General features: G+C 38.1%; 2 protein-coding genes across 9 annotated transcripts in view; both read right to left on the bottom strand.

The window, feature by feature from the left end:
• INTS2 (integrator complex subunit 2) overlaps window positions 1–17,541 on the bottom strand; it is a 54,999-nt gene extending 37,458 nt beyond the window's left edge. The window contains exons 1-9 of one of the 3 annotated variants that reach the window (XM_036269434.1): window positions 17,202–17,541; window positions 15,942–16,248; window positions 15,146–15,284; window positions 13,576–13,678; window positions 11,428–11,541; window positions 7,773–7,903; window positions 7,123–7,296; window positions 5,142–5,368; window positions 2,887–3,012 (exon numbers count right to left, since the gene is read on the bottom strand). In XM_036269434.1, coding sequence (XP_036125327.1) covers window positions 2,887–3,012; window positions 5,142–5,368; window positions 7,123–7,296; window positions 7,773–7,903; window positions 11,428–11,541; window positions 13,576–13,678; window positions 15,146–15,284; window positions 15,942–16,234 — 1,307 coding nt within the window. In that variant the 5' untranslated portion in view covers window positions 16,235–16,248; window positions 17,202–17,541. Of the gene's footprint in view, window positions 1–2,886; window positions 3,013–5,141; window positions 5,369–7,122; window positions 7,297–7,772; window positions 7,904–11,427; window positions 11,542–13,575; window positions 13,679–15,145; window positions 15,285–15,941; window positions 16,249–17,201 lie in introns of those variants that run through there. The other 2 variants (XM_036269433.1, XM_036269435.1) reach the window with 2 other exon arrangements.
• Window positions 17,542–22,608: 5,067 nt separating this feature from the next.
• The window catches only part of MED13 (mediator complex subunit 13), a 113,125-nt gene continuing 108,411 nt past the window's right edge, over window positions 22,609–27,322 (bottom strand). For 5 of the 6 annotated variants that reach the window (XM_036269169.1, XM_036269171.1, XM_036269172.1 and 2 more), the window contains 3 exons: window positions 27,014–27,114; window positions 25,336–25,906; window positions 22,609–24,244 (listed from right to left, as the gene is read on the bottom strand). In XM_036269169.1, coding sequence (XP_036125062.1) covers window positions 25,774–25,906; window positions 27,014–27,114 — 234 coding nt within the window. In that variant the 3' untranslated portion in view covers window positions 22,609–24,244; window positions 25,336–25,773. The remainder of the gene's footprint in view (window positions 24,245–25,335; window positions 25,907–27,013; window positions 27,115–27,322) is intronic. The other variant, XM_036269170.1, reaches the window with a different exon arrangement.

The following is a 27,322-nucleotide window of genomic DNA, read 5'->3' as shown; positions in this document are numbered from 1 at the left end:
TCGGCCCACGGACCAGAGAGTCCCGTGTTCGGTTCCCGCTAAGGGCATGTACCTTGGTTGCAGTTTGTCCCTGCCCCGGTTGGGGTGGTGAGGATGGCAACCTGTTGATGTGTCTCTCTCACATCAGTCTCTCTCTTTCTCTCTCTCTCTCTCTCTCTCTCTTTCTCTCTTCCTCCCTCTCTCCCTCTCGCTCTGTCTGAAGATAAATGCAAAAATGTCCTCAGGTGAGGATAAAAAAAAAAATTATAAAAAAATAAGAGATCACTAATCAAAACAAGAAAAGAAAAATAGAAAAAAAAGGCAGCCACAGCTCATCAGATATGTAAAAGTTACACAAATATACCAACAATGACTTTTTAAAATTTCTATTCTTACTTTATTGATTATTTTTTAAAGAAAGAGGAAGGGAGAGGGTCCATAGGCCAACACTCTAACTGCTGAGCCAAACTGGCCAGGGCTAATTCTTTCATAGTGGGAAGTTGTAAAATACTCCTAAAATTTTTAAAATCAAGATATAAAATATGAACATGTTACTTAAAGATGTGGTAATAGTCCTGGCCAGTTTGGCTTAGCAGTTATCAGCCTGAGGACCAGAGAGTCCCAGGTTCAGTTCCCGCTAAGGGCACGTACCTTGGTTGCAGCTTATCCCCGGCCCCAGTTGGGGTTGTGTGAGTGGCAACCAGTCTATGTGTCTCTCTCACGTCGATGTTTCTCTCTCTCTCTCTCTCTCTCTCTTCCTCCCTTTCTCCTTCCCACTCTATCTGAAGATAAATGCAAAAGTGTCCTCAGGTGAGGATAAAAAAAAAGATGTGGTGCCCAGCCAGTATAGCCCAGTGGATTGAGTATTGTCCCATGGACTGAGAGGTCCTGGTTCGATTCCCGGTCAGGGCACATGACCAGGTTTCAGGCTCAATCCCCAGTAGGGAGCATGCTGGAGGCAGCCAATCTATGTTTCTCTCACATCAATGTTTCTATCTCTCTTTCTCTTCCTCTCTCTCTAAAAAGTCAGTAAAAACATATTTAAAAAAAAAAAAAAAGACGTGGTAATAAAAAACAAAAGAATCAGCTCAAAGAACTGAAAGAGGCCTGGCTGGCGTGGCTCAACAGACTGACCATCATCCCATGGACTGAGAGGTCCCAGTTCGATCAGGGCACATGCCCAGGTTGTGGGCTTGATCCCCAGTAGGAGGTGTACAGGAGGCAGCCAATTGATGTTTCTTTCTCACATTGGTGTTTCTATCTCTCTCTCCCTTCCTCTCTCTCTGAACAAAACAATAAAAAAAACATATTTAAAATTAAAAAAGAACAGAAAGAGGCTGCCTCTAGGAAAGGGGAACTGGGCAGGAGGAGAATAAGGACAGCTATTTGTCCTAAAAAATCTCAAAGAACTTTTGACTCCTTTAACAATGTGTACAGGAGACTGACAAATTAAATGACTTGCATACAGTAAAGCTACTGATTCCCTTTTACCTAATGTAATACCACTGTCCATATCTAGATCAATTTTTGAAGTAAGATGCTAATTAATGCTATACATGTGTTTTAATAAGTAAATAAATAACTAAAAGCAGAGTTGGAGCAAGATGGAGTAGGCAAACCTGTGCTCGCCCATGACTACATCAAAATTAAAAGTAAATTATATAATAGCCACCCTTAAGAATCACCTGAAGACTAGCTGAACAGAACTATAACTATAATAATTAAAAGGCAAAAGTAGCCCTGGCCAGGTAGGTCAGTTGGTTACAGTGTCATCCTGATATGCCAAGGTTGCAGGTTCGATCCCTGGTCAGGGCACATACAAGTTTCAACCAATGAATGCATAAAGTGGAACAACAAACAGATGTTCCTCTCATTCTCTCCCTTCCTCTCTCCCTCTCTCAAATCAAAAAATAAAATTTTTTTTAAAAATAGAAAAGACAATCATGTATAATTAGAACAGTAAATTAAGGGACACATACAAACACACAGACAAAAGAAGTAAAAGATAATGACAAAAACATAAACATGGAGGGGGTGAGTAAAATGGAAATAAATGATTATAAAATGTGTTCAAACTTAAGTGACCATCAATTTACAAGAGACTGATATAAACATAGTTTGGTATATATGAAGCCAAAACCAAAAATATGAAAGAAAAGCAAAAATATAAAAGAAATAAAGAAAAAGGAATCCAAATACAACACTACAGAAAGTCATCAATATATAAGAGAGCAAGAGAATATAAAAGAAACAGAAAAACAATCAGAATGGCAATAACTACATACCTATCAATAATTACTTTAAATGAAAATGTATTAAATTCTCCAAAGTATGAATGGATAAAAAATAGTGGTACACACACACACACACACTGAAATATTACTTGGCCATAAAAAGAAACGAAGTCTTTCCATTTGTGAGAACATGGATGAACCTGGAGGGTATTGTGCTAAGTGAAACAGGTCAGACAGAGAAAGACAAGTACCATATGACTTCACTTACATGTGGAATCTAATAAACAACATAAATGAGCAAGTAAGACAGAAGCAAACTCATGGACGCAGAGAACAAATTAAGGGTTGCCAGACGGGAAGTAGGTTGGGGGACTGGGTAAAAAAGGTGAAGGGATTAAGAAGTACAAATTGGCAGTTAACAAAATAGATATGGGGATGTAAAGTACAGTTTAGGGAACCTAGTCAATAATATTGTAATAAGTATACATGGTGTCAGGTGGGTGCAAGACTTACTGGGGGGATCACTTTGTAAATTAGAAAAATGTCTAACCACTATACTGTACACCTGAAATTAATACAATACTGAATGTCCACTGAAATTGAAATTTTTAAAAAGTAAAAAATAAACATAAGCAGACCTTGAGAAAATAGAGCAATGTATAGACTGAGGTACCTGACAAGTGTAGAAAAGGCCAGCAGCATACAAAAGGAAAGCGAAACAAAGCGAACCCCAGCTGGTGTAGCAGGAGGACGGCTTGTCATCAACTGTAGCAATTGTTCAGCTTCTTCCTCAGTTGGTCTAAAAAATGAATACATTTTATTATGGTTTACTATTTTTAGTGAAGAAAGGGAGAAAAAAAAATGGATTCCCACGCAGCAGCCGGTGTGGCTCAGTGAACCCATGGACAGAGAGGTCCTGGTTCGATTCCCGGTTGGGGCACATGCCTGGGTTGTGGGCTCGATCCCCAGTGGGGGGTGTGCGGGAGGCGGCCAATCGATGTTCTCTCTCACATTGACATTCTCTCTCTCCCTTCCTATCTTTAAAAAAAATCAATAGAAACATTTAAAAAAGAAAAATAGATTCCCAACAGTTTAACCATTCAGATACAAATGTTAAGCTTTGTAATAATACCTCACTATTTATAAAATCTTTAACACCTTAAATTTGTCAAAAGCAAAAGTGTTGAGTTTACAACCAGCATTCTTCCTGAGACACAAATACAGGCAGTTTTCCCTGTGCATGACAGTGTGGAAGCATAAAAATAACTATCCAAGCGGAAACTATGCATCGTGCTCTTAATCACTGGGGAATATTTCAACTCTTCCATGACCTTTAATTTTTTCTGTCAAAACATTAAAAACTCTGTCAGTTATAATGCATAAGGGAATAAAATATAGTAAAACTAATATTTATATAGCACTCCATAACTGCAAAATATTAGACTCACTGGGAATTAAAGTGTTTACTTCGTAAAAACATAAAACTATCAATAGTCGTTTGAACAGCCTTTGCTTTATTCTCAATATATAAATACAACACAGAATGAATGTCTTTTCTAAGCCTTGATGAACTGCCATTACCCCCTCTAAGTTTTGACCAGCTTCCAACATTTTATCCCCTGTACTTTCAGTCATGAAGTACAAGATAGCTCCTTTCATGTGAAGAGTTTTGTCAGCATCACTTCCTCTGAAACTTCTTCATCCTTTTTGTCAGTGACTTTCCTCTTTTGTTGACAAGTTCATCTGGCTACGTATTTAGGGTTTCTCAAATGGCATCAGTGTCAACATTCTCACAAGTCAGCTATTTCTTCTATTTACATTTGGTTCATATGTCACTTCCAGCATTACCACTTTTTGTTTCTTTGCTTCACATTCATCTTTATTGGCTAATTCCCTCTTTCAGTTGTCTATTTTTGTAAAATGTCACAAGGGTTTATCATTGAGACAAGGAGACAATACAACTACTACTCTGCTGTCAATTCATAAACTGAGTAATCGATGTATGGTGACGAATTGCCAACAGACTTTTAAAAAAATCATGCAGCCCTGGCCCGTCTGGCTCAGCGGTTAGAGCGTCAGCGCTCGGACCAATTAGTCACGGGTTCAATTCCGGTCAAGGGCACATACCTTGGTTGCAGTTCGTCCCGGTCGTGCAGGAGGCAACCAGTCAATGTGGCTCTATCACACCGATGTTTCTCTCTGTCTCTCTCTTTCCCTCCTTCCCACTCCATCTGATAATAAGTAGAAAAATATCCTCGGGTGAGGAATTTTAAAAAAATCAGCAATTGGCCACTGATTATGATGTGCGCGTTATTTACACAGTGATCTGTGGCTTAAAGAACTCTCAGCAAAAGTGGTACTTTACATAATTACATGGTTAATGTATCACGGTGACGAATACATTAGATGTTCAGGGAGTGGTAATATTTAACTAAAGAGTGGTAACCGAAATTCACATGTATCAACAACATGCAAAGTGAGGACTGTATAAAACAGCTGAGGACATTATTCAAAAGGATATAGTGCACAGACTAAATAATAAACCTGTGCTTAATAATAATCAATTTATGACCTCAGCTAAAATAGGAAACATCGGAGAGATTTATTTCAACTAGTTGTGTGGGCTAAGTAAAGAATCACTCATAGATCATTCATTATACTCATATCGTTGTGATGAAGTCATAGGTTTCTTAAACTGCTTTGGCTCACCCCATATTTACATAATTATATTTACAATCAGACCCAAAAAGATATATCTCAGCAAAGGATGTTTTGCCTTAGGTCTTCATTCTTGATATAGGCCAGTCCACTAACTAGGCCCACCAGAAAACCCAAATCCTCAGAATAAAATGCCTTTGACTCACTTTCTTAAGATTAGAAACAAAAAAGTAAAACGATAAAAAGATAAAATATCAAATTATTGAGTACTTGAGTCCAGCGATCCCCATCAAAGCACAGTACAGACGTAAGAGTGCACTGGCTTTCACAACATGCTCCTCCTTCAGCCCTGAGTACACAGACACATTGGGCTCCATCTCCACATCGGCTTCTTCCACAATGCGGGTACTTCTTACTGTGGGAAGGATGCCCATTAACTCCAGAAGAAGCTGCCTTCTCATCTGCCAAAGGACAGAACTACTGGTCTCTCTTTTTCTCTGTAAGAAATATGAACCACAAAAAGAAGAAAGCATGGAGCAAAATGAAGCTCAAACGAAGCTCCCCATTAAACACTTGAAACTGACCCACTGAAGGAGGCTGTCATAACTACAGAATCTCATTTAACCAATCAAGCACACTCAAAAGTCACTGGTTCATTTTAAGAATACTCTACTCGCGCCCTGGCCAGTTTGGCTTAGCGGTTAGAGCGTCGGCCTGCGGTCCAGAGAGACCCGGGTTCGGTTCCCGCTAAGGGCACGTACCTCAGTTGCAGTTTGTCCCTGGCCCTGGTTGGGTCGTGTGGGTGGTGGCCACTCGATGTGTCCCTTTCACATCGATGTTTCTCTCTCTCTCTCTCTCTCTCTCTCTCTCTCTCTCTCTCTCTCAATCCCTCCCTCCCACTCTATCTGAACAAAATACTGAAAAGTGTCCTTGGGTGAGGATTTAAAAAAAAAGAAAAAAAGAATACTCTACTCACTAATTTGGATTGCTTGTACAGAAAATACTAAATTAATTACAATTTGAGTTATAAAATATTATTTAAATGGTACTTCCAAATACATAATGACTAATGGAGTCACATGTGCTATGGTAGAAAGTGCTCATATTCTAGAGACACAACATCTTGGATTGAAACAACAGCTCTGCTATTAATTAAGTACTTTTTGGTACATTGGTCAACCTCTCTGAACCCCAATTTCCTTAATGACGAGGACATGAGTATTTTATTAATAACATTTAACTTTCAGGCTGTTGGTAAATTAGGAGTTTTTGTAAATCTGTGCCCTTCACGGTTTTCAGCCAGGGCTAATGTCTTGGTCACCCCTTACCTAGCAGGCCCTACCACTGCGTCTGACATAAAGCGAGCACTCAGTATCTGTTAAACAGATGAATGAAGGAACAAACAGAAAATACATATGAAAGCAGTTCTAAACTGTAACAGATTAGGCAAATATTAGATACTATTTTTAAAGTGTTTCCAAGTAAAATATGATAAGCCTGCTTTAATAATAACATTAAGTTCAAATAAGAAAAGTTTATTGCACTCAATGGACAATTACACAGAAGTTGAGCATACCAAGGCTTAGCCCAGTGCCAGACATATAGAAGGCATACAGTAAATTTTAACTTCCTTTTAAAAAGCAAAGCTTCAAATTAGTTTTCAAATGGGCTAGAAATAAAGTAGAACTTGGATACAGAACTTATTTGATGACCTAACACAGCAGTTCTCATGAGTCTCACTTGGAGCCCTAGAGATTCCCAAACACTTTCAGGGAAACCAAAAGGTCAAAAATGTGCCCTTAATAATACTAAGACATTATCAGCCTTTTTGACCATTATGTTATCACATGGGTATGGTGCAGTTTTCCAAAGCCTTCTATTAAGCCAGACATTAAAGAGATTTTCAAAAGTGCAAAACACCACCACTCTCACACATTTTTTTATTTTAGAAAATATGGCTATCTTTCATAAAAAATATGTTATGTTCATACTTGACAGGATTATTATTTTGAAATAAATGACTATTCAACTACTTCGGTTTTTATTTCTAACCTGGTAAATGTCAATAGATGAAAGCACATAACAAAAGCTCTTTGGTACCCTCAATGATATTTTTAAGAGTTAGGAGGGTCCTGACGCTAAGAAGTGTGAGAACCACTGGTCTAATGACATCACTCTAAAAGTGTTTCTTCCTCATTTACTGATTGCCAAATATCCTGATCCTTAACCTATACAGATATTTACCCCTCACCTGCTGTCCATTTCGGATAAAAGTTCCAAACCATGTCCGGACTTTTGCATTTGTTCCAAGGAGCAAACCACTAACAAAACAAACCAAGTCAGTCACTCCATCTTCACTAACTTCATTTTTAGTATGATCCAATGTCAAAGCTACTCCAAGGCCTGGCAAGTGACATTCTTCCACCTAACACAGCAAGGAAAACAAAGTGAATTCAGTATCATCAGGAAAGGGCCAGGATGCTTCAGAATCTACAGCCTCTAAAGTTTAGAGGAAGTTGTATCACAAAACATAAAAACCCAGAGAGGAAGCCCAGCCGGTGTGGCTCAGTGGTTGAGCATCAACCCATGCACCAAGAGGTTGCAGGTTCGATTCCCGGTCAGGGCACATGCCCAGGTTGTGGGCCGAATCCCCAGTGGGGGGCATGCAGGAGGTGGCCAATTGATGTTCTCTCCCATCGATGTTTTTATCTCTCTCTCCCTCTCCCTTCTTCTCTCTCTAATATCAATAAAGAAAAAAAAAAAAAAAAAAAAAACACCCAGAGAGAAAGGTAATACATCCAGTATATAATTACAATTTTCTACAAGATTCTAAAACCAGCTTGAGAAAAGTTCCTGGTCCTAATATAAAGCCTTTAGTCTCATAAAAATAAGACTTCTTACCACCATGCCTCGGACCTTGAGGGCCTGAGAAGGATTCATTTTACATAAGAAGCGTAATGCATCTGTCCTGCGCCTTCCTCCAAGACTTTCTTCATCCTGTCGTTCTCCATTTTTTATCAGGCCCCTGCAAACTAAACATTGAATAGCCTCTATTACTTTAAGCTTTGTATGATAGAAAAAATTTTTCAGCTTTGGGAATCAATCATTTATGCAGATTGGACACTACAGAAGAAAAGGATTAGGAAACTTGAAAGCACAGCAATAGAAACTGGTAGAAATAAATCAGTGAAAAGAGACTTTAAAAATGTTGCCCTGGCCCTGGCCAGTTGGGCTGAGCAGTTGCAGCGTTGGCCTGTGGACCAGAGAGTCCCAGGTTCAGTTCCCGCTAGGGGCACGTACCCAATAAATAAATAAATAAATAAATAAATAAATAAATAAATAAATAAATAAAATAAAGGAGCCTTGCTGTGAGTTTAAAAAAAAAAAATGTTGCCCTGGCCCAACAGGTGTGGCTCAGTGGTTGAGCATCGACCCACGCACTAGATCACTGGTTCAATTCCTGGTCAGGGCACATGCCCAGGCTGTGGGGCCAATCCCCAGTGGGGAGCATGTAGGGGGTGGCTAATCGATGTTCTCTCTCATCAATGTTTCTATCTCTTTCTCTCCCTTTCCTGTCCTCTCTCCCTAAAATCAAGAAAGAAAAAAAAAAAAAAATGTTGCCCTAGATAATTTTTCTCAGTGGTTAGAGAGCATCAGCCTGCGGATCAGTGAGTCACAGGTTTGATTCCAGTCAAGGGCACGTACCTCAGTTGCAGTTTGTCCCTGGCCCTGGTCAGGGTTGTGCAGGAGGCAACCAGTCTCTCTTATATCAATGTTTCTCTCTCTCCCTTTCTCGCTTTCTCTCTCTCTCTCTCTCTCCCTCTCTATCTGAACAAAAATGGAAAAAAATCCTCAGGTGAGAACCAAAAAAAAAAAATGCACAGTGACGTGTGGGACAATATCAAGTAGTCAAACATACTAGTAATTAGAGTCCCCATAAGAGAAAGGGAATAGAAGACAAAAATATATTTTTCCAAATTTGATGAAAATTATAAACCCAGAAACTCAATAAACTCCAAGCAGGATAAACACACAAAAAATCATACCCAGACACATCAAAATCAAAAATCAGTGGTAAAGAGAAAATCTTAAGTAGCCAAAAGAAATAAAAAAATAAATAAAAGTAGTCAGAGGCAAAAATAAACATTAAATACAGAAGAAAAGAGATAAAAATTACCACAGAGAATAGAATGACATCTTGAAATAGCTAAAAGAAAATATCCACCTAAAATTTTATACCCAATGAAAATATCTTTCATAAAGACAAAATGAGGCGGGTTTTTTTCAGATTAAAGAAAAAGCTGGGGCCCTGGCCGGTTTGGTTCAGCGGTTAGAGCGTCGGCCTGCGGTCCTGAGAGACCCGGGTTCGGTTCCCGCTAAGGGCATGTACTTCGGTTGCAGTTTGTCCCTGGCCCTGGTCGGTTGTGCGGGTGGCAGCCACTCAATGTGTTCCTTTCACATCTATGTTTCTCTCTCTCTCTCTGTTCCTCTCTCTCCCTCCCACTCTACCTGAACAAAAAATGGAAAAATATCCTCGGGTGAGGATAAAAAAAAAAAAAAGAAAGAAAAAGCTGGGGAACTTTGTTACCAGCAAACCTGAACTATAAGACATGTTAAAAAAGTTCTTCAGGTAAAGAGAAATTGAACCAGGTGGAATAGTGGAGCTACACAAAGGAATGAAGGACATCAAAAAATGGTAAAAGTGAATAAAGAAAAAGACTTTTTTCCCTTGTGTTTTTAAAGACTTTAAAATATAATTAACTGTTTAAGGCACAAGTAGTAAAAATGTACTCTGAGGTTTATAAACATGTAGAAGTAAAATCTATGACAACAGCAGCACAGAAGATAGGAGGGATAAATAGAAGTATATTACAGTCTGGCTGTTTTAGCTCAGCAGTTAGAGCATTGGCCCTCAGACCAAAGAGTCATGGGTTCAATTCCAGTCAAGGGCATGTACCTTGGTTGCAGTTCAGTCCCTGGCCCTGGTCGGGGTCGTGTATGTGGGAGGCAACTGGTTGATGTGTCCCTCCTCCCACTCTATCTGAAGATAAATGGAAAAGTCCCACCGGTGTAGCTCAGTGATTGAACATTGACCTGTGCACCAAGAGGTCACTTGTTCGATTCCCAGTCAGGGCACATGCCTAGGTTGTAGGCTTGATCCCCAGTGGGGAGCAAACAGCAAGAAGACAGAATTAAATCTAACACCACAATAACAGCATTAAATAGTCTATGTAAATAATCTAAATAGGCCAATTGTAAAGGCAGACTGTCACTAAATTTTTTTTTTCCTCACCTGAGAATACTTTTCTATTTATCATCAGATAGAGTGGGAGGGAGGGAGAGAGAGAGGCTTGGAGGGAGGTGGGGGAGAGAAAGAGAAATATCGATGTGAGAGAGACACATCCATTGGTTGCCTCCCACATGAGCCAACCAAGGCCGCGGACAAACTGCAACCGAGGTACATGCCCTTGACCGGAATCGAACCCACTACTTATTGGTCTACGGGCCGACGCTCTAACCACTGAGCCAAACCCACCAGGGCAAAATTTGTTTTAAAACACCTACCTGTCTATAAAAAACCTACCTACAAGAAACCCACCTTAAATAAAAAGACACAGATAGATTATAATTTTAAAAATGAAAAATATATAACCATGCAAATATTATTTGAAAGAAAGCTGAGATAGCTGTATTAACATCAGATAAAGTAGACTTTAAAAGGACTACTACCGGGGATCATAATGAAAAAGAAGAAGGCTCAATTTGTCAAACAGATACAAATACCAATTACGTCTGGAGACTCAACACCCTTCTCTCAGTAACTACTAGAACAAGTAGACAGAAAATCAGCAAAGACACAGCTTCCAAAGGGCTTTTACATATCATGTGATATTCAATAAATATCTTAGAAGTGTAAGAGAAATATTATCACTATCTCCATTTTACAGATGAGAAGTATTTGATGGAAATCACACAAAGAGTGAAATTATGACCCCCCAGATCCAGTGCTTTTCCCTCCCAATTTGATTCCCAATGCGCAATTTACCTTGCTCAACAAATGTTTTTTTATTTTTATATCACTCAGACCCAAACAATAATCTTCGATCACTAGTTTGAAATTGATGTAAAAATGTCAGCTGATTTCTACCCTATACTTTTCTGCAAACTGATAGCAATAAGGTTAAAAAACAAAGGTCTGATTGCTGGTATTTCTGATTACATACACCTTGCATTTCACAGATATATATGTCTTCTCTCCCTTTGCTCCCTGAGCATAGGGATTATATCTTCTAGTACTTTAGTATTTTTTACTGTTCTATTATAGCACCAGTGACTAATGGCAATAATTATTTTTGCTACATATCCCAGTACTTAATTATTAATCTCAAAACAATTTTGAAATCTCTAAACTCAATATTTCTACATTTAGTACTAATAAACTTTTAAAAGACAAAATCTCAAATAAAACCCTATAAATGTTTCCTCTTAGATCAAAAATAGCTCCTTACATGCGCAAGTAAATCTCTTCAATATCCCATTTTAAAATTATATTTACCTTCATTGAAACTATCAGGAACATTGGCCACCAACAGACACAAGAACCAGGCACCATTTCTAACATGTAGCAAAGCTTCAGCTACATCAACTATAGGAAGCAGGGAAGGGAGCTCTATGAGAAAACAAAGGCAGTGTTACTACTAAAGAGTGACATTTCATTGTATTTACATTAAACATCTTTTGACATTTCACTGATATCATTTAAAAACAATTAAATTAAGGTATTCTCTTTCATAGTCTAGAGCTGAATTGTCCAGTAGGCCAGCCACCAACCACATGTGGCTATTGAAATTCAAATTAAATTAAATTAAAAATAGTTCAATTCCTGTTCATAGCAGCACTATTTACAATCGCTAAGATCTGGAAATAGCCCAAGTGTCCATCAGTAGATGAATGGATAAAAAAGCTGTGGTACATATACACAATGGAACACTATGCAGCTGTAAGAAAGAAAGATCTCTTATCCTCTGAGACAACATGGAGGGACCTCGAGAGTATTATGCTAAGTGAAATAAACCTGTCAGAGAAAGACAAGTACCACATGATCTCACTTATTTGTGGAATATAATGAACAAGGTAGAATGATGAACGAAATAGACCCAGAGACACAGAAAGGAGTATGGTTCAGATTGACAAACCTCAAAGGAGGGGGGCAGGGGAGATGGATGAGATGAACCAAAGAACTTACATGCGTATATGCAGAACCAATGGACATAGACAACAATGCTGGGCAGGGGGCAAGGGGTGAGAGTCGGGATGGGGAGGAGGGTGTCTAGGGAGGAAAAAGGAGAAACATCTGTAACAAAAATAAATTAATAAAAATTGGGGGGAAAAAAATAGCTCAGTCCCTCAGTCACATTAGCCATATTTCAAGTAACCTAACCAACCACAAAGGCTAGTGGCTACTATGTCAGCCCAACACAGAACACTGCCATTGCTACAGTGCTGGTCAAAGTTATTTTCATTAAAATATCCTTTGCATTTTTATGTCCTCTATTTTTTTTAACAGTGCCCACTGGTGAAGTCAGGTGGCCTGCTGTGTACAAAAATAATGCTGGGAAATAACGATATTTTTATTTTATTTTCTATTGATTTCAGAGAGAGGAGGAGAGAAGGGGAGATAGAAACATCAATGAGAGAGAAGCATGGATCTGCACAGCCCCTACTGGGGATGGAGCCTGAAATCCGAGCATGTGCCCTGACCGGGAATCAACTGGTGACCTCCTGGTGCATGGGACGATGCTCAACCAACTGAGCCACACTGGCCAGGCGGAATAACAATTTTTAAAAATAAAATCCTGCAAGGGGAGAAAAGAGACCAGGACTCCTAGGATGCCCACACAGAACTTCTGACATTACTCAAAGGAGTGCTCCCACCACCACCCAGTCCAGGGAGTCTGACCTGCTCCATGTTCAGCCTGGGCAGGGTCCCCCACTCCCCACTCAGACAATCTGGTAACCCCGGACTTCCCCCGGAGTCCCATGCTGGTGCCAGGCCTGTTGCAGATGGTCACACTACACAGAACCATAGTTCCAAACCCCCAGGCACCCACCATCCCCCTCCCTCAGCCTCCTGGGAACTGGGATTATAAGCCAGCAGCCCAAGCCCAGCTATTTATTCTCTGTCATACACACCTATTATAAATCTCGCTCTAATCCCATCACTCAACATTAATAATCTGGAATATTACATTTTAATCCCCACATGTGTATTGTTTTAACTCTTAACAAAACTGAGATTATAGTCTATATAGCATTTTGCCCTTTGTTTTTTCATTTTAACATAGTTAATATTTTCCAAAATCGTTAAATTTTTTTTCAAATACACCATCTTAATGACTATATAATATTCCATACTATGGAATATAATTTAATTAATCATTGTCCTAATATTAATTTTTTTTTTCCCCTCACCTGAGGATATGTTTTTATTGATTTTAGAGAGAGAGAAAGAGAAACACCAATGAGTTTCAAACCCTCCACCTTTTGGTGTAAACTCTAACCAACTGAGCCACACTGGACAGGATATACTATTAGTCATTTTTTACTTAAACTTTCAAGGTACATTCCAGGTTAAGAAGCTATACAATATCATTTAACAAAAAAAAACTGTATCTGAAATGTATCTTAGCACTCATTACAGTACCTGCTTGTAAAATACAAAGTACATCTGCAGCTTCTTCCAAATAGACTGGACTCTCAAATAGCTCAGATGACTTGAAAAAAAATTCTCCACTGGACTCAGATACCTTAAATTAAAAAAAAAAAAAAAAGATAAACTATTAATTGCAGGTAATTAATTAAATCCCTTACTAATTTTGTAATTATTTGTTCAGCTTACACACCACGTCTCTTAATATGTCATTAATATACTGCATCAGAATAGGCTGTATTCCATTAGCACATTAGTTATTATTCAGACATGGCAGTGTGGGTCTCTATAATTTATGTGTATGGAAATATTTGGAGACATCTGGAATTAAAGATAAGACAAACCAAAGAAATGAACTAGAAATGCTACCTATATAAGCGGTAGCTGAAAAAAGCCAAAAACTGTAAACTTAGAGCAGTGAAACAAATATAAATTAATGTTTAATTCCGAATGAACTGTGAGAAAAACAAAGAATAAAAATTTAGGTCAGCAAAAGTACCTACTAACTCTTGAAAATCTCCTAAGGTAGTTTCATCCCATTTCCCATAGGCTAAAGAGCGCTGAGCTGACAAATTAGAAACCCCCATAAGAGAAAGGTCACTTATTTTATTAGAACCATCAAGTGAGGTACTGAGAAAAAGCTGTAGAAAAACAATGACTGAAATTAAAGACTTTTAGTATAGCAGAAAAGAAGAAAATCACTGTAATAAAAAGAAATTTTTTAAAGATTTGTAACATATCTTAAAAACTATCTAAAACTGATGAGCCCCCTACCTCTTACCACATATCTTATTTGGAAACAGAATTTAGGGTTTTTTTTCTCCACAATTTATAAAACTAAACTTTATTTACTATAAATTAACTGACCTTGAAATTCTAACAAAAAGTAAATAATTTTTCCTCTAACCCTCTAAGCCTAATTTCATTTAAGATATCTTCATATGAAGATCTAATTTAGTTCTTTGTATGATAGACCCCTGACATTCACAAATATAAAATTCAGAGTTTCAATTAACTGTAATTACCAAACGGCCATAACCTAAAATCATCTACCATTTTGCTGACATGAGAAGTTGAATAGCCTTCATTATTGTACAGAAGCAATTCAGTCATCTAGTGAATGAGGCTAGCCAATAACCCCACATACAATTCAGCTTTGATAATCCTTACTCACTGGTACATAAGAGGTAATTAATACTCAGTGTTTGAAGGAAATGTGTATATTTTTCAGTTATGCATCACAACATTTTATGGGGAAATTGTATCCTATAAAGGTATTTTCAAATTTGATAATCTTATCTGTCTATCAAGAAGGCATTGTATGAACTCAATACAGAAATACTTCCTATGATGGAGAATACAGGATAGAAATACATGAAAGAAAACAGTAATAAGACAAAGAAAACCTTTAAGGCAGGCATTTAATATCCTTTCAAACCTTTGAAAGGAAAATGCTTACATAACCAATAGAAAGATATGTAGAAGATGCATCCTGCCTGTTTCTACCTTCTATATGTAGACATTAAAGCATGCACATTTTGAGCTGTGATTAAAATAAATGTACCTTGTTCATAATTGCCAATAGTTCACTGAGCACAAGACGCAGTCGGCGAGGTGAATCGCTGTGTTCAAACTCTAATGTCAGTCCATGCTGAAGCTGTGATACCAGAATGCTCTCTCCAGTGCCTCCTCCAAGTTTATGCCTAACAAAGTACAAACAATTAAAACAACAATTATGAGAACAGTGGCACAGAAATAATAGCAGAAAAGTTATCTTTTATTGAAATTATCTACAAAAGAATGTACAAAATTTTTCATACATTTCATGAATGTATTACTTCTGATTTACTACTATTTAGTTTGCAATTTCAGGAACTCACAACCCATGTAAAGACTCCATCACAAATGATAGTTTACATCCACTTCCATTAACAACAGTGGCTCACTATTGGATTCACAATGGGCAGGGAAGAACAAAACCTCTGCCCAGAATTTTGGGGAATCAATGTAAGATTTTTATAAAAAAACGTCCAGGTGATCCCAATAAATCCTCCTACTCCAGGGGAACTTACTCTATCCAGTTCCCATCGAGAGTAACTTGCCTAATCAGTTTAGGCTGAATACAATAGTATATACAGCCAAACTTCTCTATACAACATTTTATAAGATGGAATTCAAAAAATTTAACTATAAATTTAAAAGTTTTTTAAAGTAAATGCTCTCCAAAGTTTAGACTCCCAATCTTCTCTTTCGGGAGTGCATCCAATAAAAAGCCCAAAAAGTTCCAAAATAATTTGATTCCTTCTTCTTTGGTAAATCCAAGTAAATCCCAATCCATATATTGTGTAACACAACATTACCTAAGCTGCTGTTCTTTGCTGGCATCCTGTTCCAAGGCATGAAAGTCCACAGACAGCAATGCAACAATGGAATTGACAGCTTCCACTCCAGAGAGAAGGCGAAGGATGAGTTTTTTATCCTGGGCCCAGCTTTGGCTCTGATCAGCAGGAGCACAAAGTGCCATCCGCACCAGGCAGGGCAGGAGCAGTCGCAATTCCGGATCACTTAAAGACGCCAAATGAACAACATCCACCTTTTGCATTGCCTCAAAAGCAAAAGGGCTGACAAACTGAAGGCTTGTACACTCAGTCATTATCACTGTTGATCCTAATGATAAAAAAATATGAAAGTAGGGGTGTAACCCCACATGTATGAACACCCCTCTTTTTAAGTACCCTGAAAAATGTGTTCTATCCTTAATAGGTCCCTATGTTGACAATGGGTTCCTGGCACAATGAAAGGCTCCCTAAGTTTCTACTGCCATCTGGAAAATGAGAAAGAAAACAATATATTAATGTCTCTTCTAGCATTAGGGATTTTCTGTTCTTATACTCTTACTTTGCAAAAAAAAGGAATATGAAGCAGAGAGATTAAGTAACAAGCCCATAGTAATACTAGTTAAAGCAAAAGCCAAGACTGAATCCTCATCTACTGTATCCCAGTCCAAGCTTTCTCCGTTACACCAGTCATAGGAGTGCCATACGTAAAATAAAACTAAATGCATGGCATAGTTAAGAATACTCCTCTTCTGTACCTCCTAGTTTCACATGCCTATCCAACGTATCAGTGAATGTTAGGCTTCTCTTTCCACCCGCCAGGAGTCGGCACTGGTAAATCGCCTCAGTAGCCAAAAGCAATGTCAGATTCAAAACTCTGGAGGCCTTAACACTCTCCCATGTACCCTGGGTAAAAAACAGCTGCGAAGTGCAATTAGCTATGGAAGAAAGATGAGTCCCACTTGGGCACGTCTCTGACAGCAGGAGTAATCAGGGGCAATAATAATAATAATAATAATAATAATAATAATAATAAAAGACAGGGACTCGTAAGCCAACGCCATTATGGGTAACAGTCGTGGTAAGACACGCTGCTTTGCTTTTAAGCAAGAGGAGTTGGTCCTTTAACAGAGGGGCGGGCTGATGGAGCAGAGGTGCCCTGTGTGCGCATAGGTCTCGCCCCAGGTGCAACGAGAAGCAACAGTCCCTCTGGCTGAGAAGTCGGGCGGGTTGCCCACAAGGACCAGGGAACGCGCTAGGGCCGCAGAAGCGGAAGTTGCATACCTTAAGATCTACCCTCCAACCTCCCGGGACCCCACCGGATTCCGCGTCCTAGAGGCGGGACGCGGTAGAAATCGAGAGCGCGGTCCGATATTGGGCCTAGGCGATCATCTGGATTCCCCGACCCTAGCTGTGCCGTGAGTCGACCGGGGCACCCAGCAGGCTGACGCCGGGACCAATCGGGTCAGCGGTGCGATGGGGGCTGGATGGGGACTCCGCACTAAGGCAGAACCCAGACTGCAGGGAGCAGAAACCGGAGGAGGCTGTTTCAACCTGGACCCAGCACCTTCATTCATCCCCAGCGTCTGACTCCCGTCGGCCACCGTACTGAACTGAAAGGAAGAGTGGCTGCAAAAGGAAACCCAGAGACGTCGGCGCTGAAGAATTGGTGCGCGTGCGCGGCCCCGCCCCTTCCTCCCCCGCTGCTCGCTCCGCCCAGTTCCATCTCCGAACTGTGTAGAATTTGGTGTTAATCTGCTTTTCTGACCCTACCCGCTGTGTTATTAAGCCCTTTCGAGTTTGCGGTTTCATCATCACAGGATTATGCAGGCATTCAAATGACCTAACTTGGGTAAAAGACTTGTCCAAGTTGTTCCTACTATTTGACCGGAACAGACTGAACTCTTCTTTCCATTCTGCCTATGCCCTCCCTGCACACAAGTTCTAGAAACCTGGGATTTGTAGGAGAATTTAAAAAGTAGTGTAATCCTCAGTTTTCTTTAGCTCTCGACCTCACACACAGCCAGAAGTTAAACATCTTCATTTCAGGCTTCTTAAGTTAGAGTCCATGGATCTTGGAGCGCGATGGACGGAGTTTCGGGAATTCTCTGGAATCTGCAGAAATTGCGAGTGCCAGGCATGTCTTCTGGAAAGAGGGTCCAGAACTTCTCAAAGGAGGCTGATCGCCAGAAAAGGTTGAGAACCACTTCTCTATATATTTTCAATACTATTTCTAGTACCTGCTTCAGTCGTACTGTATTTAGCACCCTGTTTACAAAACATTGTGCTAGGAGCTGTAAACAAACATTTGGCAGAGAAACAGTACTTCAAACTTAAGTTTTCAAGGCTTTGACGGAGAGATGGTCTCTTTAAAAATAAGGTCTGCTTTCAACATGAAAAATCAGCAAAGAAGGGAACTAATGTGTGCTGCAACGCTTCTCCAACTTTTCTCCACCTGTTGCACAGTACATTTCATTGTGCCTCATGCATATATACCCACATTGAAATGAAAACAGGCGTCTTATGAAGTAATACGCATACTACGTTATGTATTCTTTTTTACTTTAAATTGCTGGTCACTACACACAAATTGATTTCAAAACTGTACAATCAATAGTTTGGGGCCCTGGCCGGTTTGGCTCAGCGGTTAGAGCGTCGGCCTGCAGTCCAGAGAGACCCGGGTTCGGTTCCCGCTAAGGGCATGTACCTCGGTTGCAGTTTGTCCCCGGCCCTGGTTGGGTTGTGAGGGTGGCAGCCACTCGATGTGTCTCTTTCACATCGATGTGTTTCTCTCTCTCTCCCACCCTATCTGAACAAAATATAAAAAAAAAAATAGTTTGGGTTTTTTTTTTTACCCTCACCCAAGGACATTTTTTCATTCAGATCGAGAGAGAGAGACATCAACGTGAAAGAGACATCGAGTGGTTGCCACCTGCACGACCAACCATGGTCGGGGACAAACTGCAACCGAGGTACCTGCCCTTAGCGGGAACCGAACCCGGGACTCTCTGGACCGCAGTTCGATGGTCTAACCGCTAAAACAAGACAAACCAGCTAGGGCACAATATTGTTAAACTGACATTTATGACGGACTTATTTGTTGAACACTTCCTAGGCCCTAGTGCTTTATATCTATTATCTGACTTAATTCTATGAGGTAGATAATATTCTCCATTTTAAAACCGTGGAAACTAAGTTTGAGAGAGGTTAAGCAATTTAATCTCCCTGGATGGTAATTTCACAAGAAGAGTATGAAGGGAATTCAAACATTGATTTGGGGGATGAATAGAGTAGGTGGATGTCAACTGATTTTTAAGATGTCTTCAACTCTAATTGTTTATGATCCTGAAATCATTAATGGAGAAACAACATGCAGATCTGGCTTGGTCAACAGAGAACAGCAAATCATGTCTAGCCTGAATAAGATAGCTAGAGTGTAATGGTGATGAGTCCCTTTTTTTCTTCTCTTCCAATTCTTATTTCAGGAAGTATCACAACCACCCAGAGTTGCTCGAGTCAGAAACCTGGAAGTCATCCTAGACTCCAGCCTCTCCCCCTCACATCCACTTAGTCAGCAGGTCTTTCAAATCTATATTGTAATGTTTGTCAATGAAATAATTTTAACAATCATGTAGAAACGCAGACACACTAGTAAAAAAGACTTACTCATGAACTTTTGAGTTTTAGAGCTGCTTCCTCTGAGGTCGATTACCTTACTGCAATCAATTTACAAAGACTGCAGCCCACATGTTTAATTAGGCATATTGAGTAACTTCTAGAATGACAAATAATGCTACAAATTAGCCCATTTAGTTGCCTATAAACCACAAAACCTTTGGTTATCAGTGGAATAACTCATATAATTATAAACCATAACTTCTTACTTAACTTTATCCTAAAGTGGATGTTCTGCCTCAAGATTTCTTAAAAACCTGCAATGCCTACAATATACTCCAAATGTTTTTTAACAATTCTGATTCTAACAATTCTGTCTCAGGCATATTTTGGTAGTGAAATCATTAAACAGAAAACAATTTGTCAGAACATATTCTAATTTTGATTCTGGAAATGTGGTAAATGCATGCATACCTTGAGTAGTAAGCTGATTACTTTGTCACCTCAACAATTAACGAATATACCAATCGCCAGTAGGGGGCGTGCCGGAGGCAGCCAATCGATGTTGTCATGGATGTTTCTATCCCTCCCTCCCTCCCCCTTCCTCTCTCATAAATCAATAAAGGAAAAAAATATATATATATATCAATGTATATAATATCCTACTGGTATCAAAAGGTCAAGATAATTTCCAATATACTAATTCCTTCTGAAACATTTCAAAATATTCACCGTATTTCATAGCTTTACCTCTCAACCTGTAGTTCTTATATCACATGGAGAAATCTGACAGGAAATTTTCTAAGAAAAGATTACAGGGAAGGGATTAACTAGCATTTTGAGCTTTCAAGTCTTGGATTTTGCCAGAATGGGTCATAATGTAACAACTTTATTTGCTTAATGTAGGAAACATGCCTATCTCTAAGCAGCTTGAATTCTTTTTTTTTCCCCTAATTTTTTTTTCTTTATTTTTAGAGGGAGAGGGAGAGATAGAAACATCGATGAGAGAGGACATCAATTAGCCACCTCCTGCATGCCCCCCACTGGGGGTTTGGCCCACAACCTGGGCATGGGCCCTGACCGGTAATCAAACTGGTGACCTCTTGGTGCATGGAGTGGATGCTCAAGCACTGAGCCACACCAGCCAGGCAGCAGCTTGAATTCTTAATGAATATCAATACCTTATGCATAGTACAAACAAGCTTTTGAAGGGGAAAAAAAAAACTAATTTCCTTCAGTAAACCACTTAAGGATATTTCAGGACTTCGTTTTCAATACTGAAAAGTACAAACAGTAAAGAAAGATTGTATGTAGTTGTACAAATGCATACGCCCGTACACACAAAAAAAGCTTGATCTGCAGTTCTTTTTGGTCATACACAGAGACTATAGTAGCTTACTACTCAAGGTATACTGTACATACATTTACCACATTCCCAGATTCAAAATTATAATATGTTCTGACAAGTTGGTTTTTTAAAAATATTTTCTCTTTACTGATTTGAGAGAGGGGGAGAGTGAGAGACAGAAACATTGATGAGAAAGAACATCAGCCACCTCCTGCATGCCCCGCGCTGGGTATCGGGACCACAACCCATGCATGTGCCCTGACAGTGACCTCTTGATGCATGGGTCGACACTCAACTACTGAACCACACCGGCCAGGCCTGGCAAGTTTTTTTCTGTTTAATGATTTCACTACCAAAATATGCCTGAGACTATATAGCAAAAGAAACAAAGAGGTACTATAAACTATGAGACAGAAAATAATTTAAGATAAAAGTTCCAATAACACACACATCCTTTTAAAGGATTATTTTTAAAATCCTGCTGGGAGAAGCTATTTTAAAATGACAATTTTGGAGCTTAAGTTGGACAAACAATATTTAAAATGGCTTCTTATACAAATGAACAGAGCTATTTTTATTTATTTATTTATTTATCTATCTATTTATTTATTTATCCTTACCCGAGGACATTTTTCCTTTTTGTTTAGGTGGAGTGGGAGGGAAAGAGGGGAAGAGAGAGAGAGTTTAATGGATGGTTCAAATCTGAACAATTTTTATATTTCAAAAGATTTGTGATAAAAAAAATAGGATCTATGCTTTAAATATTGGAAAGTAACCTGTTTACACTAGAAAACTGATATCAAACTGATCAGTCTAAAAGGTATTAGTAGTATGTATGTGCATATACAATTTTCCTATATGTTAAACATTGACATGATTAAAATATTTTTAATCATATGTCAGAGAAGTTCAAAGTCTATTAATCAGTTTTTAGGTTGCCCCTTTCCATTTATAAATGACACAAAAATAATACTGCAAATTTTTACACAAACTTAAGATGGAAATATTTTCAACAGAATGAGACACCACAATGAAGGCTTCATGAATAATTTATTCCATTTGAAGTTTTGTTTTTTTTTTTGTTTGTTTGTTTTTTTTAAAAAGTATAAACCTTTTCATTTCCTCAATCACAATTTGTACAACTCAGTGTTATGGCATTCGGCAGCAATAGTGTTCCTTATTCTTTTTTTTGTCACCTTTAAAAAAAAAAGCAATTGGACCATATTAAGTGTCACTGCTAAACAACTTTAAAATACCCCTTCATAAAGTGACCAAGCTATTTTGAGCTGATGCTGACACATGTCCAGTAATGATGTTACAATTTGTAGTTTAAGTTCAGTAACTGTAAGGTCCACAAATCCAGTTTACTTTGAAAACTAAAGCTATTTTAAAACTTTATGAATACATTATTAACCTGAGGAGTATTTTAGGTCCCAAATCCAGTTTTTTAATTAATACTCCACAAAAAAGAAAACATATATAAATTTAAAAACCACAGTTCTGGGCCCAATACACCAACAGAAAACCAAAAGGTTAAGATTTCCAGCTGATCTGGGAAGTGAGGGTGGGGCAAACAATGTATGTCAGAAACATTTTTCCTTAATTTAGACAAACTAAAATTTTAAGAGGAAACCCAAACCAAAATATCACTCATGCACATTAGATGTATTAATAGACTGATATGCAATGCCATAGTGGATGAGAGGCAAATTATATGATGCAACAGCATTTAAAAACTTCCTTTTAATGTATTCAATTTGAACATTTTAAATAATGCAACATAGTATTTTGATATTACAGTATTAACATAGTGCTTGATTAAAGATCTGCAAATCTTCGTAGTAACACATTTAGTTAAAAAAAATTACCTCAGAAGGTAAATATGAAGACGAAAAGAATATTTTAATACAGTAATCTGTGCCATACTGACAATTGAGTACGAATACAGCTGAGGATAGTTGACTAAGTAGTAAGAGCTTAATTTTAGTGGTTTAAGAAAGGTTTAGAAAGATTAAAAATTACAACTACTTTAAAATTTAAGGATTACATATAAGTACACTTGGTGGCCTTCTGGCCAAACAATAAGGTGTACAGAAACCTATTCATACAGTGTTAATTCACAGTCCTGATAACTGGATGGCTTGCATAAGAAAGGTATGGCTGGATGTTTCTCACTGGCTGGAAGCAGACATTACGTAAGTAATCTTTTTCAATGCCAAAACACTGAACTTCCACTCTGCTTTGTAATGGAAAACTGCACAAAGAAACAGATATTAGCACTGTAACAAAGAAGTCAAGGTGTTGGTGATCAACTGGTATAAAGTATATTATTTTGCTTACATATTTAAACAAAACAAACTACCCATACTTGTCTGTGACAGTACATTAGTAAGTCAGATCCATCATCCTGCATAAAAGGCCTTTTTTTCTGAAATAAGTCTCCTGACCTTCTCTAATGGCTATTAAATAATTTTCTATTTGAGTGTGAACTTATATATGAAAGGAAGAAAAAAAATCTTATCAGTAAATCCTGTATATTTAGGAACTACTCCCTGATTCCCAGATAAAAAGGAATTATATACTGGGTTCATTCCTTATGGCTCCATATAAAAGAAACTGTCAGGGAATAATTTTTTAAAAATCTATTTTCAAACTGAGGTGTGGTTACTAAAGGCTAGTGATTTTAAACAACTGAGAATATAGCTTTTAATTTTAAAAGTCACTATTGTGCTAAGTATATAAAAAAGGATACTTTTTATAGAAATTGCAAATAAGAATCTTTTCCTTCAAATCTCAGACAAGTTTTTTTCAAATAAGTACAGAATAAAACATGCCAACATAATCCTTAGTGTTAGCAAAATTTAAAAATAAATGCAGAGATGTGATCTTTAAATTTTAATTTCAAAATACGCTGACCATTGGGATTGCATAATTTTGAATGATTGATAAATCTTTGTCATCAACTATGTTTTCTTTATAGAAAAAAAGACTTGTTAATATTTTAATATACACAATTTGAAGAAGTTATATTGTTCATAAGAAAGTGATATTTAAGCTAAGCATATAGTATTTACAAAACATGTTTCAGTAAAAAATAAAATAAAATAAAACATACTGAATTACTGCTTTGTAAATACAATTGATTTTGTCCTTGTAAAGAATTAGTGAACTTACAAATGTGGAATTTTGTTAGATTTTTTCCAAGAAAGATAGGTAGACTTGGCGACTGTGAATTCAAGTCAGCAACACAGGTAGGAGGCTAACTTGGACTCTCTTGTGAGCAGCACTGTAGGAAGGATCTTTCAAGGGGGTAAAGCCTGCATAAACGCAGTTATCTTGGCATGTGCAAACAAGATGGGGAAAGCTGTATGGAAGGAAGGGGTGAATTAATTAAAGTCCCTAAAATTCAAGTCCCTTCTTTAGGGAGGTGAGAACCTCCTTGGCATGTGTCCTGCCTTAATCTGACTGTATTATAGAAAAGTACAGACTCTGGTGTTTGGGACTGTCATCTCCAAACCAAGAAAATTAAATAAATAAAAAGGCAAAGGGAAAACAAACAGATTAAGTTTAGAAAATGGTTTTTAACTAGTGAAACAGAGTCTGAATACCAGAATTCACTGAGAATCTATTTACACCACAGTTTGATTGCACACACACACACACGCACACGCACACGCACACTCTCACACACATTCCCAATCTTTAATTAAAAAAAAAAAGTCAAACAATCAAGAGTGACTGCTCTTAAAATAATTTGTAAAATGCCTAGAGCTGGGCTAAATTTCAACCTTATAGCAGATCCTGAAGATAATTTTCATAATTAATAATATTCCCATGCCTAGATGTGCCACTGTTAAAACTGAAAAAAATTTAAACATGTAACATTAAACACCAAAATTAGTTTAAGCATTCAGTAGCAAATGTTTTTCTTGTAAAACTAAGTTTTTTTTTCCCCACTGGAAATGGCCTGAAATATTAGTCATAGCCCTAAACCATAGTACAAAATATAACTGAAGAATTCTCATTTTATTCTAAGTTAAACCACTTAACAATATCACTTGTATATTGCCATCATGTTATTATGTAAAGGTGTGATATATAAAATGCTGTAAGACCTGGTACCTTTTCAATTTATAAACACAGTGAACTTCATTACTGTACATGTACTCTGCAACTACAGCTTAGCTGTAAATCCTCCACACACAATGGTATGGACATTATTCCCCTCTATTCCCATTAAACTGTACATCGAGACAATACAAATTTACTGTCCCACCCACCCCCTTACAAAAAAATAATACTCTAAAAGCAACCCTACTGCAACTTTTTAATTAAGACGATTACATATATTTTAGACCAATTGCTTTAAAGCAAGAAGGCAGTATAAACCTTCTAGGAAAATTTTTATAAAAGAGGTTAAGAAATATAAGACAATTTATACATTTAAAAACTTACAATAAATAAGAGATGCAGGCATTTTGAATACTAGATACTATACTCCAATACAAGAACATCTTGATGTTCTGAAACCATATGTTGAAATTCATTGTTCCTCATTTCCTCTCCATGCTTTTAATATTCATTTAACATGACTGGGTACTATGGCTCATTACTTTTCACAAATACTGTGACTGGAAAAAAAAAGGTTAATTTTGCTAAGAAAATGTTATAATACGTTTTGTATGATCAGTCATCATCCTAAAGAGTTCAGTATAGTCAATGAAAAATAGCAGAGTTATAGCCCCTCCCCCCAAGTCAAAACAATATTTGTTGAAGTAATAAGAATTAGACCCCATCACAAATTACTTTCACTGAGAAGATAACTGTAACTTAATCTTGCAGCGAATGTCTTTTTTCCTTGTTCTTTTCTTGCACAATTCCATCAAATGTAGATCACAGCATATTCATGATAAAGTTATATAACTGATTCAGCACCACAAAATGAATCGGGAGACACGAGCGTCTGTCCTGGATTGCAGGGTCACAGGTTAGCCAGGAGAGTGCATTGTACTGTTCCAAAACAAACCTGAAAAGCAAATAAACTGTTTAAGTCATGTATTTATACTGTGGATTTTGGAAGAAATTTCCAGTTATGGCATCTAAGATTCAAAATCACTTTTTTAAAAGGTGGAAAATCACTTTTTTAAAAGGTGGAAGGGCCCTGGCCGGTGTTGCCCAGTTGGTTGAGCGTCGTCCTGTGCGGCTGGTTAAATTCCCAGTCAGGCCCTGGCCAGTTTGGCTCAGCGGTTGGAGCATCAGCCTGCGGTCCAGAGAGACCTGGGTTCATCCCCACTAAGGGCGTGTACCTCAGTTGCAGTTTGTCCCCGGCCCTGGTTGGGTTGTGCAGATGACAGCCACTCGATGTGTCCCCTTCACGTCAATGTTTCTCTCTCTCTCTCTCTCTCTCTTCCTCTCTTTCCCTCCCATTCTATCTGAACAAAAAATGGAAAACTGTCCTCAGGTGAGGATTAAAAAAAAAAATTCCCAGTCAAGACACATACCCAGGTTGTGGGTTCAATCCCCAGTCGGGGTGAGTACAAAGGCAACCAATCGATATTGCTATCTCACATTGATGTTTCTCTTTCTCTCCCTCTCCCATCCTCTCTCTCTAAAATCAATAAAAACTTTTTTTTATTTTTTATCCTCACCGGAGGACATTTTTCCATTTTTTGTTCAGATAGAGTGGGAGGGAGAGAGAGAGAAACATCAACATGAAAGGGACACATCAAGTGGTCACCACCCACATGACCCAACTAGGGCCGGGGACAAACTGCAACTGAGGTACGTGCCCTTAGCAGGAACCGAACCCGGGTCTCTCTGGACCACAGGCCGACGCTCTAACCGCTGAGCCAAACCGGCCAGGGCTCAATAAAAACATATTTTTTAAGAAATGTGGAAGGTATAGAATAGTGTGTCCTTGTGGAGATTAAAGATAATCTTCATAAAAATTACTCTCAAAAGATCACAAGTTAGAAAGAAAGAGCACTCATTCTGAATGGTATCATTCATCTAGAGATCCAAGGGTATTATTCGACCATAAACTACTGCCAAAAATAAAAAAAAATGTGTAAGGACCAACACTATACTCATTCACAGTTACAGTGGAGAATCTTAGTGGTAGAAAAAGCTGTACCTGAGGACATCTGAAGTCTGATTGGAGTCAAGTGGGTGGGAGTGTTTACTGTGAAGCAGCTCGTCAGATTGCACTGAAGGCACGTGGAGGTGCAAAGAGGCCTAAAAAAGTAACAGGATGTCAGCCAAATGAAAAAACCATGGTGTCTTCCTTGATGAAATACATTTCAGAACTGTGTAAGGAATGGGAGCCACTATGAAAATACTTGTTGTTCTTGTTTAACTCATTACAGAAGTAATTTTTAAGTGTGTATATATATTGAATCTTATTTCCTTTCCTTCAGCTTTTTTTTGAGACCACACGATAATC

Source organism: Molossus molossus, unplaced genomic scaffold (assembly GCF_014108415.1).
Source record: "Molossus molossus isolate mMolMol1 unplaced genomic scaffold, mMolMol1.p scaffold_m16_p_19, whole genome shotgun sequence".
In the NCBI taxonomy this organism is placed as follows: Eukaryota; Metazoa; Chordata; class Mammalia; order Chiroptera; family Molossidae; genus Molossus; species Molossus molossus.
Note: the sequence above shows the minus strand (reverse complement) of the source record. Positions and strands in the feature narration are given on the sequence as shown.